This window comes from Rosa chinensis, chromosome 5 (genome assembly GCF_002994745.2).
Source record: "Rosa chinensis cultivar Old Blush chromosome 5, RchiOBHm-V2, whole genome shotgun sequence".
Classification (NCBI taxonomy): domain Eukaryota; kingdom Viridiplantae; phylum Streptophyta; class Magnoliopsida; order Rosales; family Rosaceae; genus Rosa; species Rosa chinensis.
Genome location: NC_037092.1, coordinates 54,118,711 through 54,137,651, shown reverse-complemented (window position 1 = coordinate 54,137,651; position 18,941 = coordinate 54,118,711). Strand labels below are relative to the sequence as shown.

Sequence of the window (18,941 nt, the reverse complement as noted above, 5' to 3'; positions counted from 1 at the left end):
TACTAATACCAATTATAGTTCACCACTACAAAACCTGTGAAAAATCATTTTTATAATAAAACCTAATTTTGACTTGCCCATGAACCCTAGATGATCAAGTTCATATAATTTTAAACAAATAATTTTTTCTAGAAACGATTTCACAATTAAACAATTAATTTTGAGTAGTAAAGTAACTCAGTTCATAAATGAACCTCGTGAGATTTACTCACCTCTAAATCCCGCTGCGACTTCTCTTACAGCCGAGATAAAGTACATAACACTTTCTGTCCATAACCTAAATAAAATAGGTCTCAACTTAGTACACGAATCACAAATCGATTAAAGTTTGAATTCTTCATTTGAAATAAAACCTGAAAGTAACGCCAATAGCATCAAAACTTCACCTGAGACCACCCAAAGTCTCCAGAACACTCCATCGTTGCTAGTGTTTGTCTAGAGGTGGTGGCGGCGTCTAGGTGACTGATCGAGTGATGTAGATGAGATTTTTGCTTGATGAATTGAATGGTCGGCGGTGGTGCGGCTTCTGGGTCTTGATGGGGTGGATTGATGGGCAATGATCGGTGGGTCTTGGCCGACGGTGAAACATGCCTAGGCTACTAATTGGACAACGGTTAGGGCTAGAGACGATTGAGGAGATGACAGTGGAGAAGAAGTGCATCGGTGAGGTCAGAAGAAGTTGTGAGAGAAGAGATGAGAAAGCCGATCTCTAGAGAGAAGAGATCTGGGTAGGAATATGAAGGTTTGGTATGGGTAGGAAGAACAAGAGAGAGAAGAGAAGGAAAGAGGGAGAAACAGAGATAGGCAATAAAAAAATAAAAGACAGATGAGGTTGCCTCTGTCAAATTTGACAATCCAAGTGAATATTTTATTTCCACGTCAGATTTGAAATGAGGGTTGGAGGAAAATAGTATGTCAAAGATAATTGTTGGAGTGTCTATCTGGAAAATGACATAACCATTGGAGATGGTTAGTAGCGTTCCTTTTTGCTTTAACCAGGCCATCACGAGCATTCGAGGAAGAAGCTACATTTGAAAAATTCTCTCGAGGATTGGTTTTGTTAGAAGCCACTTAGTTGCTTTAGAGGAGGCAGGCACCTCCAATTTCTATGAACATTCTTCCTAGCTATTACTTCCCAAACTTGCCTTTAAGATCTTGACTTGGACTTGTCTCCAGAATTGGACAATCTTAGATTTAGGAACAATGTGTTTTAAGTAGTTTTTGCAGTTGGTCAGTTTCCTTTTTCACAAGAGGAGCAAACTTGAAACCTTAATTGAGACTTTTGCCAACACCTCCTGAAGTTGAATGAACATTCTTCTTTCTATTTCTATAATTTATCAACACCCATGATCTCATAAACTCACTCTTCAATTACATGTTACTAGGATATTTTTCCATTGCTAGTCTCTGTATGGTTTTTCTTATAATTCATTGTCTCCAACACAAGGTTTGGCTTTTCATGCCAAGGTTTTTTATCTTCATTTGTAGAGGACATAGTGGTAATTGGAGCAACAGTGCTGGTTTTGATCTCTACAGTAAGATTAGACCCCTCTGTATAAGAATATTAATCCTTATACACTTCACAATTGAAGCAGATTGTGTTAAATCATGATGCAATAACAACATACATAAATAACCAAGATCAACACATATAACAACATATCAAGAACAAATAATCCAGCTGCACAACGTCCACATATAATCTACAGAAAAGCTTTCCTAGTGGCATTAGGACTCCACCTGGATCAATAGTGCTTTGGATCCCTGCAGAAAACAGCTTGGCCTAGGTTCGACATCTTGGAGCAACTGGAATGAGGATTGAATAGCAGCACAACTCGAGCAAGAAGCCTTCTGTATGTCAACACCAAAAGCTTCTGAATGGGGCTGAACGATATGCAAAAACTGTTGATGAATACAGGGACTTTGCTCCCTATATATATTGGCCAAAAACACGAGTTAGACTCATCCCATAAGGAGTCTAACATCGACTGAATGTTTATCATTTAGAGAGGCTTAATTTTATCACAACACTTAATGCTATTCAGGTTAATTAGCCAATGAGTTCCCTACTTCCACTAGGAGATATACATCCAAGTAGATAACCGGAATTAGAGTTATGATTATATACTTCTTGTTATTTATGTAAAGATAAATCAATTGGTTTTATTCTTAATGTAAATCAGATAATGTTAAGTCCATATTTTCTAACAATCTCCCACTTGGACTAACATTGTCTGCATACAACACAATTGAACCAATAACTCGACATAAGCAACAATTAAAGTGTGCACTGAAGTATGCAAAAACTCACTACTCATTCAGCTTGTCAATTACAGAAAATAATGCAGAACCTCAAATCAGCTTTGATTAAATAACCAGGCTGATTAAAGACCACTAACATGAAATTCTGTAATCACATAAGCTCTAGGTGATAATAAGAGCAAAATTTGGATAAGTACATCTACCTGCAATATCCAATGCTCATAGTCCAACAGAATGAGTTTGATAACTCAAAATCTCAACAGCAAAACTGAAACACTAGTGAACTGGTATTTGCTTAACTGAAAACTGAAAACGGAAAATGAATCTGCAAAATTCCTCAATGCAGAGAAGTTCACTTGATGACACACACTAATATTTTGAAGTTCAAAACCTGTAAGCAACAGTAAGTGTAAAAAACTAAAACAATACTAAAACTAAAAACACATATATGAAATACCTCATTTAATTTAAAGTCTGCAAAATCAAAGATTACAAGCCAAGTTTAAAGAATGCAGTAACTGAACCAAGAAACCTATTACAAAATAAATTCTAAAAATTAAAAGATGGCTCCCACTGAACTCAAGCCTCCAAATCTGGTAGAATTCCCATGTTCTTGGTATGTTTCTGAAAGCTTGTAACTGACAATGCTTTAGTGAAAGGGTCTGCAAGTTGTGACTCAGTATTGATGTTCAAAACATTTATCTCACAATGCTTCACTCTTTCTCTAACACTATAGAATTTTAAGTCTATGTGTTTAGAGTTATTTGATCTTTTACTGTTTTTACCAAAAAATACTACAGCCTCATTGTCACAAAATATTTTCAGTGCATCTGAAACAATTGAACTCAATATTTTAGTATGCATTAAAAAGTTTTTGATCCACAAGCCTTCACAGACTCCTTCATAGATGGCTATGAACTCAGCCTGCATGGTGGAGGTTGAAATCAATGACTGTTTCATGGTTTTCCATGCAACAGCCCCTCCTACAAGCATGAAGACATAACTAGATGTGGACTTTTTAGAATCTGGATAATGACCTGCAAAGTCTGAATCATTATAGCCAACTAGTTCAAGCTTTTTAACTTGTCTGTAAACTAACATGTGAGATTTTGTTTTCTGCAGATATCTAAGCACTTTCTTTCCTGCAACCCAGTGTTCATGGCTAGGATTGTATTGAAACCTAGATAAAATTCCAACTACAAATGATAAATCAGGTCTAGTGCAGACCTGTGCTTACATAAGGCTACCAATCAACCTAGCATAAGGCTTGCTTTCCATATCAGACATCTTCCCCCCATTTTTAGAATTTTTGTTTTTAGACAGTTTGTCACCTTTAGTCATAGGAGCATCACTTGATGCACAAGTCTCCATTCCAAATCTCTTTAACACTTTGGTGATGTAATTGTGTTGATATAAGCCTAATATGCCTTGTGCCCTGTCTCTCTTAATTTCAATTCCTAAAACATAGGATGCCTAACCTAGATCCTTCATGTCAAAAATTTTAGACAAGAAGGTTTTGGTGTCTTTAAGCAATTTAATGTCAGTACTAGCTAAAAGAATATCATCTACATACAGTATAAGAAAAATAAAATTATTCCCAACTGTCTTAATGTACACACATTCATCTACAATATTTTCAGAAAAGCCAAAAGATGAAATCGCTGAATCAAACTTCTTGTACCATTGTCTAGAAGCCTGCTTAAGTCCATAAATTGATCTTTTCAATTTGCATACATGATCTTCTTTTCCAGTTTTCACAAAACCTTCAAGTTGTTTCATATATATGACCTCATCTAACTCTCCATTCAAAAAAGCTGTTTTCACATCCATTTGGTGTAACTCCATGTTATAATGAGCTACTAGAGTCATTATAATCCTAAATGAGTCTTTAGTTGATACTGGAGAGATTGTTTTTGTATAGTCTATGTCTTCTTTTTGTGTGAAACCCTTAGCCACTAGCTTGGCTTTATGCCTTTCTACATTACCATTTGCATCTCTCTTTGTCTTAAACACCCACTTGCAGCCTATTGGTTTTTGGTTTGGGTTTGGTTTAACCAATTCCCATACTGAATTCTGCTTCATTGACTCGATCTCAGCCTTCATAGCCTTCTGTCATTCTTCAATTTCATGGCTCTCAACAGCTTGCTTGAAGCTTGAAGGATCATTATCTTCACCTCGGATTTCAGTTTCTTGCAGGTATACTACAAAATCACTCTCTTTCCCATATACAGTTTTTCTTTCTCTTTGTGATCTCCTAGGCTGAGGTGGAATTTGATCTTCTGTAGGGTTATTTTCTAAATGCACATCATTCATAGGTTCATCTTTATGAGGTTTTAAGGCTACTGGTTCTTCTAAAGCTTGATTTTGGTTTTGAGTTTCTGTATCTGTATTATTTGACTGAATCAAAGGCAAAAAGCTCTCCAAATTTTCAGTTTATGTAATTTCTTCTAACTCTAAAGACAAGTCTTCAAAATTAGTATTACTAAACCCTTCATCCAGAAATTTTGCTTGATGAGTTTCAAATATTCTGGTAAAATTATGAGTTGCATAGAACCTATACCCTTTGGATTTTTCACATAAGCCAATAAAATGGCAACTGATTGTTTTGGATTCAAGTTTCTGTGTTAGTGCATTTGGCAACTTGGCTTCAGCCTTGCCTCCCCACACATGGCAGTGATGCAAGCTAGGTTGTCTTCCACACCATAACTCAAATGGTGTTTTGTCTACTGATTTACTAGGTGATCTATTGCAAATATAATTTGCAGTCTTAAGAGTTTCACCCCATAAAAATATAGGTAGACCTGTAGTGCACATCATACTTCTCACCATGTTTAACAAGGTCCTATTTTTTCTTTCTGCTACTCCATTTTGGGTAGGATTATAGGGAGTTGTATACTGAGCCTTAATGCCATTTTCTTGTAAATAAAGTGCAAAAGGCTAGCCTGCTTCAGTGTGTTTACCATAGAACTCCCCTCCCCTATCAGATCTCACTAACTTAATTTTCTTCTCCAGTTGCAATTCAACTTCAGTTTTATAAATTTTGAATGCATCTAGAACTTGTGATTTTTCTGACAGTAAATAGATATAGCAGTACCTGGAAAAATCATCTATGAATGTGATGAAGTAAAATTTTCCACAGATAGTTTTGTGTTTAAATGGACCACATATGTCTGTATGTATTAATTCTAATAGGTTTTGACTTCTTAAGGCCTTTTTCTTTCTGTAGTTTGTCAATTTCCCTTTAAAACACTCAATGTAGTCATTCAAATCAGTATAATCCAATGCAAGTAAAATTTTATTTTTCTCTAATGTTTTCAGTCTTTCTTTAGATATATGGCCTAATCTTCTATGCCATATATTTGCAGACTTATTATTGAACAATGTTCTTTTTGTACCTATGACAGTGTTATTCTGCATGGTGTTTTGACTATTTTCAATTAATATAATCTCCTGTTGAGCAACAGAACAATTTAATTTTAAATAATCATGCATAAACACACCACAGCCAAGATAATTTGAACCCTGAAATAACTTTATTCCATTGAAATCAATAATGAGTTTGCAACCAATCTTAACTAAAAGACCTACTGAAATCAAATTCCTTTTCAAGAAAGGAATATAATAAACACAATCTAGAAAAAGAAAATTTCCTAAGCCTAAATCAATCTTCAGGGTCCCAATGGCCTTAACTGCTACTCTCGAACCATTCCCCACACAGACTTGGACCTCACTTTTCTTTGGTGTCCTCCTGTTTGTTAAACCCTGCAAGGAATTTGTAATGTGTATAGGTGAGCCTGAGTCTAACCAATAAGAGTGAGATGCTATATTAACAAAATTAACTTCTAGAGAAAAGACAAAATTTGGAAAGACTCACCCTCCTTTATCATCCAAGCCTTGAAACCACTGCAATCTCTCTTCATGTGCCCTATTTTCTTGCAAAATTAGCGCCTAAACTTAAAAGGTTTCTCAGCTTTAGGTTATGCAGGTTTGCCAGGTACTTTAGTGGTGGTAGTCTTCTTGGCCTTAAGTTTGTTTTGTTTCTTCCACTTAGGCTTTTCAACTAGGTTGACTGCAGTAGCTGGTTTGCCTTCTTTTCTGATTCTCTCTTCCTCTACTACACATATAGAAATCAACTTGTTCAGATCCCAGTTAGACTCTTAGGCATGGTATGAGGTTCTCAGGTTACTGTATGTGTTAGGCAGTGACTGAAGTGCCACATGCACAACCTGAGAGTCTTTAACTCCCATGTCTAAATCCCTCAGCCTCGAGTTAAGGTCGATCAGCTCCATAATGTGCTCCCTCACACTTCCTTTTCCAGAAAACTCCAGCTCATTAAATCTTTTAGATAGCCTAGCAGCCTCAGCTTTGTCACTCTCCTGATACACTCTCCAGATACTTATCTCCATGGCCTCTAGGAAATCCATGGCAAGCTCTGGCTCAATGATTGAGCCCCTAACTGTGTCAGACATAGAGGTTCTTATCACATTCTTAGCTTTTTTGTTGCAGCTATACCACTCCTTATAGTATTTTTTATCTTCTTTTGTGCTCTCAGTGTCTAGCTCTAATGGCTGGTCCTCAATCAAGCAAAGATCCATATTTTGATGCATAGACAGATAAAATTCAACTTGATTTCTCCACTTCTTATAATTCATTCCATTAAGCAACTGAATTTTGGCCTATAGTGACCACATTTAGACCTAAAAAACACAGGAAAAATAAAGAAAATAAGATTTCTGCAGTAAAACTTTATGTGTGTGTTAATCTTTAAAACAAAAATCATGTATTTGAATAATACAAAACAAATTCAGAAGCAGTCATTCAGTTTTTAAAATTATGCAGATACATGATTAGTTTTCCATAAACCCCATAACTGAAATAATATCAAGTAACACCTTTATGGCATAAAACTTAACATTCTAAAGTTCTTAATTATCATATTGCATTTAACAAAAATATGTTATTCCATGAATCAGTCTATATCTTTGGACAAGAAAAGCTTCAAGGTATCTAAATAGATAATTGTGTTTACATATGATACTGTTCTGCATTCAAGATTACACAGTGAACTACTTTAGAAGCCAAAATATAAGTGCAATTTTAGATGCAGATACACAAGTTGCAGTTTTGTTGATGCTTAAAATCTTTGAAAATTGATAATGAAAATCTACTTTGTGCAAAACGATCAAAACAATCTTTCAAGAATCACAAAACTAAAATTAATAACTACATGTTCAGTTTCCCATATGAACTTATTAATTTTCTTACATGCTATGAAAATAACAATACTGTAGGTTTTAATGTTTGGGAGACATATTGTTAACTAAAGATCCATAGCATACATAAACATACAATACTCAATCATATCACATCATCACAGTAACCATATAATCCTCAATTTCACACTTCATATATATCACACAATCACAGTAAAGCATTCAACCATATATGCATGATTCCATTCATATGCATGATCAAGCATTCCAATATGATTATGACAACCCTTTCCATATGCTAAACAGTAATCCATATGACAACCCTTTCCATATGCAGAAATTGAAAAAAACAAGTTCTGAGATTTTCAATGAACATACCTTGGCCTCTGCTACAGCGCTGCAACAATTATTTTAGCGGAAGCAAAATTAAGAACAAGCAACAATTTTAACCATTCTGTTAATCCAAAAATTTCTAAACGAGGGTCTTGAATCCTCAGAACTGAGAATTCAATCTCAGTAAGCCCTACTCAATCCGATCCCTAAAGCATAAGTGACCGTTATGTTCTAACGGTAATATTCTTTAAACTGTTATTTTAATTCTGGACTTGGGTTTGGGCCTGTTTACTTAATGAATTGGATTAGTACTAAAACCGGGTTAAACACCATTTAAGGCATGCTTTAACTATAAACAGAAAATATATTTTATTTTCTAGAAAATAATTTTCACAATATGGCTTTCTAACGCATGATATGTGTTTTATGAAATTCCTAAGCTCTGATACCATTTGTTAAATCATGATGCAATAACAACATACATCAATAACCAAGATCAACACATATAACAACATATCAAGAACAAATAATCCAACTGCACAATGTCCACACATAATCAGTAGAAAAGCTTTCCTAGTGGCACTAGGACTCCACCTTGATCAATAGTGCTTTGGATCCCTGCAGAAAACAGCTTGGCCTAGGTTCGACATCTTGGAGCAACTGGAATGAGGATTGAATAACATCAGAACTCGAGCAAGAAGCCTTCTGTATGTCAACACCAAAAGCTTCAGAATGGGGTTGAACGATATGCAAAAACTGGTGATGAATACAGTGACTTTGCTCCCTATATATATTGGCCAAAAACACGAGTTAGACTCATCTCATAAGGAGTCTAACATCGACTGAATGTTTATCATTTAGAGAGGCTTAATTTTATCACAACACTTAATGCTATTAAGGTTAATTAGCCAATGAGTTCCCTACTTCCACTAGGAGATATACATCCAAGTAGATAACCGGAATTAGAGTTATGATTATATACTTTTTGTTATTTATGTAAAGATAAATCAATTGGTTTTATTCTTAATGTAAATCAGATAATGTTAAGTCCATATTTTATAACAGTAGAGATGCATTCATAGACAACACCAAAAGGCTAAAAATTAAGCTCAATAAAGGGTTCAAAAGTTCATCATGATTGACTTCCACACATTGTCTGCAAAACTTGCCCCTGGCCTGTAAGAGAGTAAGCCTATCAACTTAGGATAACATTAGTACATTACCAATTAGACTACCAAGTCAAGTCCAAAATGCGAACGCAGACAGTCATTTACTAATTTTTCAACCAAAGGATCAAAGTCTAGTCTCCTTTTTTGACACTAAGGTCTGTCCTCTAATGATCATTGGTTCAGTACAAAGCACATAATCTAGGTCTTCATACAGTTGGAATTTCACAACAAAGAAACCATTAGGACCGTCCACAAGTTGTCAGGGCCCCTAATGCGATCACTATCTTTTCTAATGCGGTTATGAATGCAGGAATTAGAGGTTTCCTCTCCACCACTCCTCGTTGGGAGGGCAGAGAAATGGAAAATCAGTGTTGCCATTGTCGCTCCAAGCGCGACCATGACTAGAGTTACCGGAAAAAGGCCAGAAGGTTGTTAAAAGCAGTAATGAGTAGAGATAGATGACTGTTAGAGAGAATATGCCATTCACCCGCATACTGATATTTTTAACTCTTCTGATAAATGATAGGATAAACTTTTGTTGTGAAGAAATAATCAATAAAACCATTTATTCCATCTATTCAAGACTAGCGAATCTTTTTTCTAAAGAAAAAATTGTCCACTTGCCAAATATAAGATCCCATCACTGAAATTGGTTTCCTCTGTAAAACTAGCTAATCCTTCCTCCCTTTCGTTTTCACACTATTTCGAATGCAGCATGAAAGCTCATAACTATTTTGTGACAAACTCTAGGCACGCATGAACTGATGGTAAATTGTTACAGATGGCCGACTCACTTGCTACTAGTTTTGTGGGAATATATCCAAATATAAGAGAAGGTTATTGACCAGAATTGGTGGTGTTCAGACATAGATGAACAAATGATACTATTTTCCTGCAGAATCTGGAGATTGATCGCATCAAGCAATATGAGTATGTCCGATATAGTGAAGCAAAAATTTAGAGACAAATGGATTTACGAGGATGACAGCAATACTAAATTCTTCCATATCACTACTATGGTTAGAACTGAGAAGGAGAAGGAATAGGATTGATAGTTCATCTGACAAGAATGGTGTGGGATGTGAGGATCCTGTTGTCATGAAGCACAAGAATAGTCTTTCTTTTTACCGAGTTTGAGCAATTTTAATTTTGAAATGACTTGGTTTTCACATCAATTTTATTACAAATTTTAACCTTATTTGCTTGCTTATCTGGCCAATGCTCTGTCTTGAATCCTAGTGTGCCACCTCACATATGAACTTATTCCTTGACTAAATGTCTTGGTACTCTTGTTTATTTGGAATAAACAGAGCTTCTGTTACTTACTTACTTATGTCATAGAGTTGCAGAAGAAATAGGTTTTACTGATTATTTACTCGCAACAAAAGTTTATCCTATCATTTAGACGAGTTAAAACATCAATATGTTCAGCAATATTACTAGTCTTGAAGTTTAACTTTTATACCTAGTGTCATTTGATCTAGTGACATTAATGCTTATTTTGTTCGTAGAATATCTAAAATTTGACTCAGAGACTAAGAGTTATACATTTTCAATTGTAATATATATCAGTAATTTGTTGACGATTTTACTAAAGAAATTATCAAAAAAGAAAAAAAGAAAAGAAAGTCTCCGACTTTTAGTAGTCTTTTATTTCTGGTAGAATTCATTCTGAACAAGTCCTATAATCCTATTAGGCTTTTGTAGCTGTAGAGCGACGGAACCAAGTGTTCTTAGGAAGGATAAACCAGACACGTGGCAGAAATCTATTGGTCGCAATATCTTTGTAGGATAAGGAAATGGATGATGATTTTTTTAGAAGCACATACGCTGTGTCACTTTTGGACTTTAAACTAAGCCAGAACACAGTTCACTCATAGTTGCATTTGAGATTGGAAGGCAAAAACTTCAAAAGTACCAAGAAGATAAACCACCCGGTGCAGAAGAGATGGCTTCCATGACCATGACAGCCTCATTCCTAGCCTCAACCATCACCAAACCTTCAACTCCCCGCCGGAGCCTCATTGTGGCCAAGGCCTCAAGAGCCCCGGAAGCCGAAAAGGTCACCGTGGAAATGAAGAAGGGCAAGGAAGAGAACAGCAGTGGGAGGAGGGATTTGATCTTTGCTGCTGCTGCTGCTGCTGCGTGCTCCATTGCCAAGGTTGCCATGGCTGATGAACCTGAGCGTGGGACTCCAGCAGCCAAGAAGAAGTATGCTCCGGTTTGTGTCACAATGCCTACTGCTCGTATCTGCCGCAAGTGAGAAAATTTCGATCAATGTTGTAATATATTTGTAGAAGATGTGTAATCTGCTATTGTATCTTTTCTTGGCACAATCCTATTAATCTGGTTTCTTCCTCTTCTTCGATAAATGCATGAGAAACTCATGTGAGAAACTGAGAATGTCTTTTAGTTGAGAAATATTCACTACTTTTGCAAAATCCTTGAACCACCAAGCTTAGGATCGGAGCTCTCTTCATTTCTGTATGCAACCCTCATGGTAAGCATTACAGCAGAGGAGGCTGTGCAAGTCTCAAAAGACTCCGAAACCGCATCCAAAATGGTGCAAGATCGTTTTGGACTAGATGAAGTTGGTTCTTTCTTTTGCTAATTATAAATTTATAATCCATCTTTACCTCAACAGACTCCACAAAACTCTAAAAAACTTATCAAATCCAGATAACAGCAGTCAAATTATTATAGGAATCAAAAGAGATAGTCTTGTTAGTGACTAAGAAATTTTATATTTGAATTGAGCAGTCAGTTGCAGGTTTAACAAAAGCTCATGTTGCAAGCACTTCCATAAAAAATAAAAAATAAAAATTAAAATAATGTTGTAAATAATTATGGCTAATATCATGTAAATAGATGGAGAGTCATATATGCCTTTCACTATAGATTAGTGATTGATAGGATTGTGAATAGGAGTAATTGACGTTGCTATTAAACGTTGTCTATTTGTATACATCATGTACTCCTATATAAACCCCCTCATGGTGAGATGAACACAGACAATCTGATTCTCTGTGTCCAAACTCTCTCTCTCTCAAAATTTTTTTTTCTGTTTTACAACAAATAAATAAAAAAACTGCAAAAGCAGCAGAAGGAGCCAACTTTATACACACTGACGGGAAATAATAGAAACAAGAACTACTGGTAAGACTAACTAGATAGGAGGGGCTGGGAGGCTATCATATATTCACTCTTCAACACTTCAGCCAATGATGATGGAGGGAGTTGGATCCGATTACCCAATTCCATCCTCCATTTGCCTTGTAATGCAAGCCACGGAGCAGCAGCATTTGCTTCCCTTTTAATCCATCTCCGGCTACATATGTGAAACAATCCTTGAAGCCTTCTGATTTAAGGCATTGGCCTATGAACCTCGAGAGATTTTGCTAGTCTCAAACGTACAAGAACTGCAGAACTCTAGAGACCAAAGCTGAAGAAGACAAGGAGGGGGAAGAAACTCCAGCTATATTTCTAATTAATAATCACCCCACTTCCTGCCAATTTGGAACCACAGTCCCAATATCCATCACCGTTTACTTTGACACTACCAGATTCTGGGGGATTCCAACTGCATTTCATCACAGAAGAATGACGGGCTGAACCAGATACAACTGCCACAGATGTAGGGTCAAGAAATTCAATACACAACAGCTCCAATTGTATGCAAGTCATAGATGATCATATACAACTTCACAACGAGCATTCCAGATATGCCGTACAGTAAAAGCAACACAACAAAGTAAGGAGTACTTGTTATTCTTGTCAAAAGAAAACACTTCAAACAACCAGGCATCCAAGGTAGTGAGAAGCAAGATTTACCTTGTGAGGCAAGTAGCTTACACCAAAGATGCCAGTAACCCATCTATCAGACCATCTTAATCAATACCTCCCATCTAGCATGCTCCAATCCCAGGAGGCTCGAGAACCCTTTACAGGAGATAAAGGGTTAGGCCCAGAACCTTTTCAACCTAGGCTTTGCAGGCTGCAACATATATAAACCATGAAAACAAGGACTTTCTGCACCAAGAACTAACGAAAAATAATCAGACTAGCATTCAGCATGTTCTGATTAATGAGAACAATAGGAGCCTTCTTTGCTATCTTTAGACACCCTTCTACATAATATAGTTGTAGAAGCTGTGTATGCTACTGTGTAGCATTGTTTCTTGGCACAATCATATTAAGCTGGTTTCTTGCTGTTCTATACATTCCAGACAAACTATTGTGAGAGTCTTTTACTGGAAAAAAAGTTGTAACACTGCCAAAGTCATCTAACCACCAAACTCAGAGAACACTTCTGAATGAAACCCTCATGGTTAACAATACAGAAGCTTCCTAGCCATCTAAAAGACTCTGTAAATGTGCTCGGCCTCGCCCCAAGATCGCAGGCACATTGATCACTTCACTCCAGAAACCCTTACCATGAATGTTTTAGCTAGATGAAGTTGCTTCTTACCATCTCCACCTCCATAAGAGTACGCAGAACTCTATCCACTTATCAAATCCAGGTAACAGCAATCCGTCTATATACAGCCCAGTATGTTAACTTATCATGGGAGTTATTAACAACAGCTGATCGTGATCCTCCATGTTTGAATAGAGCAGTGTTACAGCTCAGCAAAAGCTCATGTCGGAAGCATGAAAGCTGCCTCACAAGAAAACACTGAACAAAAGGAGGTGGAGATCTTAAAACATCTATACATAATGAATTTTTTTTTTTTGAACCGAGAAAAACTGGGTTAATTTTATTAAACAATAATAAACAAGGTAACTCAAGTTCAAACCGAACATAGGATACACAATCCAAGCTACTCATACAAACTCAACATTCAAGAAGAATAAAAGCAAGCAAAACTTGATGCAAAATAAGACCGAATCCAGTATCCCATTTGTTCCTGCTGTTACCGAATAGTAACAGCTTGGTGAGAACAGAGACCTTGTTCCTCATTCACCCGAGCTACTAGCTCGGAAGCAATGACATTGCAAAACAGTTTCCATGGCGTACTCATTCACTTTTCCCATTTTGCTGGGAAGCAACAAAATTGCGGATGACTTCCATGGCTAACTGATGAGCACTCTTGCCCTGCAACTTTGCAAGTTCATCAACTGCTTCATACGTCTCCTTATCAGCAAAAAGCTTCAGGTTGTAACGTGTTGGTGCCACCTCTGGACCTTCCCATTTGTCAACCAACACTTGAAGTTTCTCAAAACCCTGTCACATAATACATATTAGATCCACAACCACCAACTTTCCGCTGACCCAAAAAACTCTTCCTATGTACCATGCTGAGGCCAATTTTAAGATGAAACCGACTTAATTGAGAAAACCCAAATAACACATTAGAATCTTGCTTCACCACTTACCATACGTATTGTGAAGTCGCCGAATGATTCTTTAGCTTGTCGCTTGCGTTTCCAATGATAAAATAAAGGTTCAAAAACTTTTTCCAGGTCTTGAACCTTGACCTTGTTCATGAAGGTTTTTGCTATTGAGGTTTGATTGGGTGTTCCTCCAAGCCATATCTATATGTACAGAAAGTGTAAAAAGAATAAGAGGTTAGTTGCTTTCTTAGTAATCTGCATTTGAGCATGATGAAAATTCTGGCAGATGAACCTAGAATTTGAAATACCTGATAGCTGTTGGGACCATCACCCACTAGTCCAAGTTCAGCCATGTATGGCCTAGCACAACCGTTGGGGCAGCCAGTCACCCTTATAACAACAGATTCATTGTACTTTAGACCAACCTGAAATCCAACAATATTACTAATTATATCCAGACTGATTCCTTATCCACACAAAATTTTAAATTCCCATACTTATTACTGCTTTTTAATTTCCCATACCTTCTCAAATACCGCTCGAACTCGCTTAAGAATGTCAGGTATTCCCCGTTCAGCTTCAGTTATTGCCAATGGGCATAGAGGGAAGGCTGGACATGCCATCGCAGTTTGGTTAAGGGGGTCTACATACCTAGGATGCTGCCAGAATCAGAATTGATCAATACTACAACAAGTACAAAAGATCACCAAGAATAATAGATATGCCCAAGCTCAAGTAATTAAGAACAGATAAAGGAAAAAATGATCAAACAGATAGTTGTCCGCACAACTCATACAAACAGATAAAGTTGGTCTTAGACAAGAAACAAGAACATTTGGAAGAATGAAAAAGGTAAGGAAACCAAAGAAATTGTAGAAGATCCCTTGAGATCACGTGGAGGCTTACATGATTTCCGCCACTAGATCCTACAAGAAAATCATTTGCAGAGCCGACCCTACACTAGACTACTCAACAACACTGATGCACAAAGTTAGATGAATGTGCCCTTAATGTTTTTAGGGGATTTTACATATCGACAGGATGGGATAATTATGTCTATTGGTAATATTGGACTGAGAACTAGGAAAGACCAGCAGAGAACACAACCAATGACCTCAACCCTCATTTAAATTCTGTCATTAGCGCACAGAAGATTCCAAATTTATTTCCATCATTAAAAAGGACAATAAGCTCCATTCTGTTGAACTAGTATACATTTCATCTTCTGGGGGCAAAAAACGGAGGTTATTTCTTTGGTCTAAAAAAGAAGAGAATCATGATTTGGAAAGGTTGTTCCCGATCCTTTTTTTTTTTTAATTAAAAAAAATTAAACAGAATCAGTATTACAAAACAAGGGCAAGAACTCCCCTCTGAAAACTAGAGAACTTGACATGACCGAGATACCTAAATGAGACACAGAGAGAAAGACTAAAACCCTACAGCTTTTTAAGCATAAGAGATGGAATGGAAAGATTAATCCAAATCATAACATAATGGAAACAACATAAAAAGGATGTTTTTCTATTACTTTCCTGGTTTTCACGGCAATCACAAAACAAATTTAGCGTGCTAGCTTTTAAACTGCATGTTGGTTAGGTTGACTAAGATGTTATGCACCCCTTGCAATTTAATACAGTACTTAGCTTAATACAATGAGCATGATGGATTTCTGAACCGGTCACAATTTGATAGGAAAATCCAAATTTACTTTACATATCTCTCTGTTACGTTGTTTTTGCATAAAAAAAAAATTACTAAAACAATTATATAATTCGTCACGCTCCCTCAATGAGATGACTAGTTTATCAGGAAAAGTCTATGGTACATTGACGTATCATTACATCAATGGTATACCAACTCCTTACAACAGTAGACCAGTTCCCACCTAGTCTACCAATACATGGAGTGAGTCTACCACTATATCCAACTAGTCTACTCGATGCATAGATACATTAATGTACATAGACGAACCCAATTTATATTACTCTCATACAACTAACAGCATGATATTCAATTCTACTGATTTGAAAAAGAAAAAAAAGAAAAAAAAATTGGTAGTAAAATGCACTTCACAAGATAGGAAGTGATTAGCTAGCAGCCACAATTCATATAGATCTGTGATGAAGAGGAAGTACAAAGAAGACTTACCAGCAGACCGGCCTGTGCAAGAGTTGTTGTGATGGGACGTTTCCATGCATTGCGAATATCACACAATATAATATTCTGGTTGGGTGTGAGCCTTATACTCAAATTATACTTTGATATAACCTCTCGTAATGCCTTCTTCATCTTTCCCCCAATACGCCCATTATCAACATGAAGCCCACAGAATAAACTGCCATCACCCTACCAATTTACAATATAAACAGTCAAAAAATGAAGCTGTGAGAAGGCACTGAAGATGGGAAAAGAGAGTTAACAAACCTGTTCGTGCCATCCCAAGTAACTTTTAAACTCCCACTCTGGCAACTTGCGGAATGGCTCAAATTTCTTTTGGTAATAATTGTCTTCAAGTTCTCTTCTAAACTTTTCAATCCCCCAGTCACTTATCAAATATTTCATTCTACTATACTTACGATCATCTCTTCTGCCGTGATCTCGTTGAACTTCTACAATAGACTTAATTGCTTTTAGAATATCCTCTTTGGGAACATAACCCAATGGTTCCGCCAGACGGGCAAATGTGGACTCCAACCTATGTGTCCTTCCCATACCACCACCAACCTGCAATGGAAATTATAAGAAATAATGTTTGTGGAGAAATGAGCTCTACAATAAATCCTACAAACATATCTTCATCTTACATATATGTTGAACCCTTGAGGCTCCCCATTATCATCAGTAACAACCACAACACCAATATCATTTGTCAGAATATCCACCGAGTTATCTGTTGGCACAGTGACTGCAATTTTGAACTTCCTGGGCAAGAACTGAGTTCCATAGATGGGCTCGGGGGAATCAGTGAAGGTTTTTCCGTTAGAGTTATCGTTTCTGACCTTGGTTACTTCAGGAGGTTCTGCTGTCAGGAACTGCTCTCCATCCACCCATACATCATAGTAAAAACCAGACTGAGGAGTCAGCAGGGCCGCAATGTTCTCTGCTGTCTTCTGTGCGAAAAGGTAATCTTTTCTTAGTAGTGGAGCAGCAGGAGCAAGGACGTTCCTATTAAGATCACCACAGGCACCAAGAGTTGAACCCATGCTTCTAATGATGCTACTCATTACTGTCTTAAGGTCCTTCTTCAGAACACCATGGAGCTGAAATGTTTGTCTGGTGGTCAAACGAAGGGTCCCAATTCCGAACTGATCGGCAAGATCATCCATGGTCAAGTATAGTTGGTTTGACACTTTCCCACAAGGATTCTTGGTACGAAGCATAAACGAGTAAGACCTTCCACCACGTTCATCTCGGTTGTACTGTTGGTAGCTCCCATGAAACTTGATGAGTTGGGTAGCAGCTTCGTTTATATTGGGGGTATCTGTCAAAATCTCTTCATTAAGCGGGTATCTAATGAAGTTGCTCTGTTCTTTGAATATTTCAACCTTGCTACGCTTTGTCACAGTCTCAGGCTTTGCGGGCTGCAACATACATAAACAATGAAAACAAGGACTTTCCACACCAAAAGCTAGTAATAAATACTCAAGCTAGCATTCATTATTTTTCTGATCAACGTGCACAATTAAGAGCCTTCTTTTGCTATCTTATAAGCGCAATGACAATTACATGATTAGTCGAGGCACTTTATGTCAAAGTTGGATGCAAGAAAAGAGTTCAATCTTTTAGGAGCTAATCATTTAAAGATGCAAATGAATCCCTTTAGCAAAAAAACGCATGTACAGGGCCGAAAATCAGTAAGCAAAAAATTAGACATCCTTTTCCTCTATTGCACATGAAGAAAGATTTCAGAAAATAATATGCATAAAACCCAAACAGAACAAGCAAGAAGAAAAATCTGTAAAATCTTGAATTTTAACCGAGGTTATAATTAATTAACCCTCCCATTCGTCAGTGAGAAAAGAAAAGAAATATGCAGAAACTCGTCGCTCATATTTGAAAATCAAGAGAAAGCAACACCATGAAAATGACAGTAGCATAACCCAGTCTAGACCCTTCACCACAATCCATACCAGAAATTACTACAAACCAGAGCCAATATCCCCAAACAAACAAAAAGGTTAATCAAACTTTTGCAAGCATTTTGAATGAATCTCTCAGGAAACCGAATAACTTATAATCATCTTTGCGTTTCCATACCCTATGAACAGTGCATTAACCTAAAATCACAGAGAAACCAGAGGTCAAAATCGCACCGTAGAGACGGCTCGAATGAGAGAGGAGCTCCGAGACGAAGCGTTGAAGAGAGTGACGTGTCTTCCTCCGGCGGTGAGAGCGAGCGAGTTTGCTGACCTCAGCCCCTGGTACCTTCCAATCTCCACCTTAGGCTCCCGGAGCACCGCCGCCGCCGTCGCAGTCGTCGTCGTCATAGCAAATCAACACGCCGCCGTATTGTTCGTGGCTTTCAGAAGACGAACTGAGAGAGAGAGAGAGAGAGAATCAGAGGAAAAGGGAATGAGCTGCGTTGTGAGTGAGTGAGGGGGATTTGAGTGGTGAAGAAGAGAAAGGAAAC

At 37.2% G+C, this 18,941-nt stretch overlaps 4 protein-coding genes across 4 annotated transcripts; 1 reads left to right on the top strand and 3 right to left on the bottom strand.

The window, feature by feature from the left end:
* Positions 1-2,841: 2,841 nt before the first annotated feature.
* Positions 2,842-3,633, bottom strand: LOC121049230 (secreted RxLR effector protein 161-like). The gene is made up of 2 exons (XM_040505900.1): positions 3,500-3,633; positions 2,842-3,442 (listed from the first exon to the last, which is right to left on the bottom strand). Exons 1-2 carry the CDS (start codon positions 3,631-3,633, stop codon positions 2,842-2,844), a joined length of 735 nt encoding a protein of 244 aa, XP_040361834.1.
* Positions 3,634-6,419: 2,786 nt separating this feature from the next.
* LOC121049229 lies at positions 6,420-6,857 on the bottom strand. Its single transcript, XM_040505899.1, has one exon. The coding sequence runs from the start codon at positions 6,855-6,857 to the stop codon at positions 6,420-6,422; it is 438 nt and encodes a 145-aa protein (XP_040361833.1).
* A 3,982-nt stretch (positions 6,858-10,839) lies between these two features.
* LOC112166194 (photosystem II 5 kDa protein, chloroplastic) lies at positions 10,840-11,353 on the top strand. The gene has a single exon (XM_024302967.2). The coding sequence runs from the start codon at positions 10,926-10,928 to the stop codon at positions 11,238-11,240; it is 315 nt and encodes a 104-aa protein (XP_024158735.1). The 5' UTR covers positions 10,840-10,925; the 3' UTR covers positions 11,241-11,353.
* A 2,345-nt stretch (positions 11,354-13,698) lies between these two features.
* Positions 13,699-18,941, bottom strand: LOC112164556 (sulfite reductase [ferredoxin], chloroplastic). Its single transcript, XM_024300781.2, has 8 exons — positions 18,625-18,941; positions 17,116-17,892; positions 16,736-17,035; positions 16,460-16,657; positions 14,836-14,970; positions 14,620-14,736; positions 14,354-14,512; positions 13,699-14,201 (listed from the first exon to the last, which is right to left on the bottom strand). Exons 1-8 carry the CDS (start codon positions 18,796-18,798, stop codon positions 13,995-13,997), a joined length of 2,067 nt encoding a protein of 688 aa, XP_024156549.1. The 5' UTR covers positions 18,799-18,941; the 3' UTR covers positions 13,699-13,994.